A 4381-nucleotide genomic window follows, 5' to 3' on the forward strand; every position below is an offset into this window, starting at 1 on the left:
CCCAGCAGCAGCAACAGCCCCCCCTGGTAGACGTTCGCATGATCGACTTTGCCCACTCCACCTTCAAAGGTTTCCGTGGAGACACAGCAGTCCACGATGGGCCCGACCGAGGCTACGTGCTGGGCCTGGAGAGTCTGATCCAGATCCTCGAGGGTCTGCAGGCGGAAAGCCACCAGTGAACACTCGAGTCTAACTATGGTAGTTGAAGTATTCCCCCCCCACACACACACACACACACATTCCCTCCCTTTGCAGTGTTGTCATAGCAACACCTGTCCTCAAGCAAAACAGCCAGGAGGGGGGAGAGTGAGCAAGTAGACAAACTGTTGCGGCTGAACACACATTCGTCGACACTCAAGCCTGTGAAAGCAGACGTTACTCCTCCCAAGTGATGCTGTTCTGTATTTGAAATGAGAAATCCCTAGTTGAGAATTTTCCACCTATGGAGAAAGCATCCGAAACGCCTATGTAGAAGGGAATGTCAGAATGAAAAGTTTCGCCCCTGACTCAGAGGCAAGACCCGGGTGGCTGGGTTCTGCGCACGCTAGCATTCTGTATCTCCCGTTATGTCTCTGTTGCGACATTTTGCTGCGTTGAAAGGAGCAGAAAATTTTCTGCATGTTTTGCTGAAACTGTACCGGCCTGGCAATTTTCCGCCTTCGGGGTTAGTAGAGGATCTGTGTAAGCGGGAAGCTAATGTAAAGTCTGACAACCAACACATATTTCCCGGTAGTTGTAGTTAAGAGAGGCAGGACAGCTGTTAATTTTTGGGTGCGGATACATTTGTGATCTTCGGTTGCGAGTCTGCCATTTGTGTGTGAAAAAGGCAACCGACTGGTAGATTCCCAGATTTCCCCTCTTTGGCGGTCGTACCAGAGGTGAAAGGGCAGCTATGTGAGAACGAGTAGCAGAAAAGCCGCGACAGGGAGGTGAAATTTTATACCCCACACGTCTCCTGCTGGGGATGATGTCATCTAATCATCTGATTATGGGTTTGAATGGCGGCCATTTTGCAGGATCATTTACACAGTCCCACTCGGACGGGAAATGCAGAAATGGAATAAGGGGAGTCACAAATTTACTGTCTTTCAAAGTCCTACCCAAAGGTAGAGCAGCCAATGTGTGCGGGATGCCATGTCGCGGCAATATCTCACCTCGGCTGAATTCCGTGTGAAAGCCAGAGGCGGATACGGTGTTGAATCTTTTGTTGCCACCCCATCCTTCCGTCTCAAAACATTGCAGGTGGCATCTTTTAAAGCAATAGCTTTTTTTTTTTTTTTTTGTCTTCTTGCCTTTTCATCAGCAGGGAGGGAGGGCAACATGGCCCCCCGGGGGCAACAATACGCAGGTGCACCCAAGGAGTCAACGTCACGAGTAATTTCTGTGTTTTGTGCTCGAGTTCAAGGATGAATAATGTCACTAGTTTGTGTCATTGAGAAACATGATGCGAATGATTCTTCCTCTCGTCACCTTTTCCATTCTGCATACACTTTAAGTGCACTAGTGTAGTGTTCCCAACTGCTGGATGTCATTTTATTTCCAGTGCAGCGATTCACCTTCCCTGTTTCCTCGTTTTGCGAAACTCTTTAAAATGCCACCTAAATATGTCGTGTTATTGCTGACTGATGTTACAGTCCCCCCAGCCACATAAGCCCCGCTCGAAACGATGCACTTCCTAGTCCCTTGACATCACCACGCACTCGTCTCCGGGACCAATCAGATATGAGCATTTGAGGGCATTCAAGCACTTGGTGCCCCCCCTAAAAAAAAGAGTGGGGGGGGGCAAAAATGTTATTTTGGGGGGGGGGTTATTGAGGCGATAATTTATTTTTTTATTCGAGCTTTTACCTGCGTGATTGAATTGTCTTTTATGTGTCTCTCCCAAAGTGTAAAAAAAATATATATCGAGATAATATGCTCACAGAGTGGCGTTTCAGGGGATTATATAGCTGTTATTTTATGAGTACTCTTGACACTCCATCCGAACACCAACTGTGTGTGTGTGTGTGTGTGTGTGTGTGTGTGTGTGTGTGAGTGTGAGTGTGTTTTGTAGTCTTGCATCTTCTTTGTCCTATGGGGGTGGGCAACCTGTGGCCCACTGCAGCATTTGATGCACATAAAAAAGTACATATGTTTATTTTGGCCCTCAGAGGACTTTTTGAAAGGAACAAGGTTCCCCAATCCTGCTTTCAGTCGTCGCATGCACAGTCTGACATACTAGACCCCCTCGATAAACCACCACACACACACACACACACACACACACACACACGTTATGAGTCATGACTATTGCTTGCATTTATTTTCTACAGCCGTCACAAACCCGAACAGTTTGGTAGAACAGTGACAGTGAGATTAAAATTTAACAGATGGTTTGGTGTCCCCCTTTTTTTGTTTTTATTTGTTTGTTTGGTTTTTTTTGCAGGGGGGGGAATAGTAAAAAGCCATGTCTATTACAATGTAAATGGTGTGTCATATATATAAAATATGTGTACTTTTTTCCCCAACGAGTCAGTTTGAGGAAAAAATGTTTTTGTCATTACTTCGCGTGGTGATATATTGACAACAGACTTAAGTAATGGAAAGCTGTCACAGTGGCATTTAATTTAAGGTATCACGTGCTTTATTGTAAGTCGATGTTCATCTCTGCTCCGGCTCAAATTTGACACACACACCCAAAAAAATCAATTTTCTTGTCGGTGTACACCTACTTTTGATGCAAATAATAATAATAACCCTGTTGCCAAGTTTGACACAAAATTACATATTTTGGTCAGTATGTATATGAGGATTTACTGACACAATAGTTACAGTTGTGGAAAGCCCTCATTATCACCTTCTATTTGGTGCAAATGGAATTTCGACCTGTTGACATTCAAATATGCCACAAACAAGAAATTCTGTGTTGATTGATACCCAACAGGAGATATCTCGAAAGCCCTAATCCAGGCATTTAAATAGACGGGTGACTGCGTGTGGTTTGCAGCAAATGTCTGAATCACGTGTGTTTGTTGTCCAGTTGGCCGTGCAGGTCGTACTCGCGGTAGAGGATGTAGTCCTTGAGTGGCGGCGGCAGCGGCAGGAAGCTCATGAAGACTGGCGAGCGCAGACGCAGGCGGCCCAGGCAGATGCGGATGCGCAGGCGGCACAGATGCTGCAGGCAGCGGGCGTTCTCTGGGGGAAGAGCACACGCTTGAGCACTTTGTTAGGTGCACCTGCACACTCTTACCACACACAATTATGCACAAAAACGAGCTTTTTTTTCCCCCTTTTCTACCCTGTGCATCCTAAAAATGAGCCTCATTGCAATGGCTTTGATGAAGACGTCATGACGCCGCGCGTGTCAATGTTGTAGTTCACCTTGCAGCCTGCAGATGTCGCCCCACTGCTGCTGCTCCATCACAGCCGCCTTCAGTTTGCTGCACAGGGTCACGTGATCCACGTAGTCCAGCAGAATCCGCACCAAGTGACCAGACAGATGCTTCAGCCACGACACTGTGATCACCTCGCAGAACTGGCGTGAGTGAGCGCATGAGTGTGTGTGTGTGTGTGTGTGTGTGTGTGTGTGTGTGTGTGTGTGTGTGTGTGAGTGTGTCTGATAGCGTGCGACAGTGCAAGGGGATGAATTTACAAGTGTGAGCCTGTTACTTGGTGATGTCAACCTACCATGGTGTCTTTGATGACAGTGTTGCTCCAGCCCTCGTAGTCCTCGGGGACGTGTGACCTGCTGCCATAGGGACAGTCGAAGCAACGCTCCACTTGGTAACCATAGTTACACAGCATCCTCACCACCACCTGGCACGCACACGCCCGTCAGGTTCGTCCCGGCAACGCCGCCGACCAAGTAAAGACGCGAGGAGTCGAACCTCGTCGTTGAGCGCGTACTGCAGGGCCGAGGGGAAGTGCGTGGTGTTGACTCTGGAGTAAAAGTTGACGTTGGCGCCGTACCGCAGCAACGTTTTGATCAACTCGTAGTTGCCAAGACGTAGAGCCACCTAAAAAGACAAGCAACGCAATTGCAATTGATTCCCCCCTGGCCGCCCATAGGAAAAGACGTTTTTTGCTCATCGGCTTATCAAATGAGGAGATACTGACAATATAATTGTAAATCTGTAAAGCTCTCATCATGGCCTTTGGTTTGAGGTATCACTTTACTGCAAACCAATTTGAGGCCCCTGTTACTTGTCATCAATGACACAAAAAACATTTGTGGGGTCATGACTTCATCACGTGAGTGAAGAGCCACCAAAAAATAAATAAAATCAGATTCGGAAAGCTCTCATCATGGCTTTTAATTTGAAAATAATAATAATAACCCTGTTGCCAAGTTTGACACAAAATTACATATTTTGGTCAGTATGTATATGAGGATTTACTGCCA

General features: G+C 46.8%; 2 protein-coding genes across 2 annotated transcripts in view; one reads left to right on the forward strand and one right to left on the reverse strand.

Moving 5' to 3' along the window:
- The window catches only part of ip6k1 (inositol hexakisphosphate kinase 1), a 6278-nt gene extending 4907 nt beyond the window's left edge, over nt 1-1371 (forward strand). The window contains exon 6 of the mRNA XM_019860547.1: nt 27-1371. Within this exon, the coding sequence (XP_019716106.1) occupies nt 27-179 (153 nt within the window). The 3' untranslated portion in view covers nt 180-1371. The remainder of the gene's footprint in view (nt 1-26) is intronic.
- A 1517-nt stretch (nt 1372-2888) lies between these two features.
- The window catches only part of asb14a (ankyrin repeat and SOCS box containing 14a), a 7489-nt gene continuing 5996 nt past the window's right edge, over nt 2889-4381 (reverse strand). Inside the window, exons 13-15 of the mRNA XM_019860443.1 lie at nt 3667-3795; nt 3361-3514; nt 2889-3174 (exon numbers count right to left, since the gene is read on the reverse strand). Coding sequence (XP_019716002.1) covers nt 2999-3174; nt 3361-3514; nt 3667-3795 — 459 coding nt within the window. The 3' untranslated portion in view covers nt 2889-2998. The remainder of the gene's footprint in view (nt 3175-3360; nt 3515-3666; nt 3796-4381) is intronic.

This window comes from Hippocampus comes, unplaced genomic scaffold, assembly GCF_001891065.2.
Source record: "Hippocampus comes isolate QL1 unplaced genomic scaffold, H_comes_QL1_v1.1 scaffold106, whole genome shotgun sequence".
NCBI classification, from domain to species: domain Eukaryota; kingdom Metazoa; phylum Chordata; class Actinopteri; order Syngnathiformes; family Syngnathidae; genus Hippocampus; species Hippocampus comes.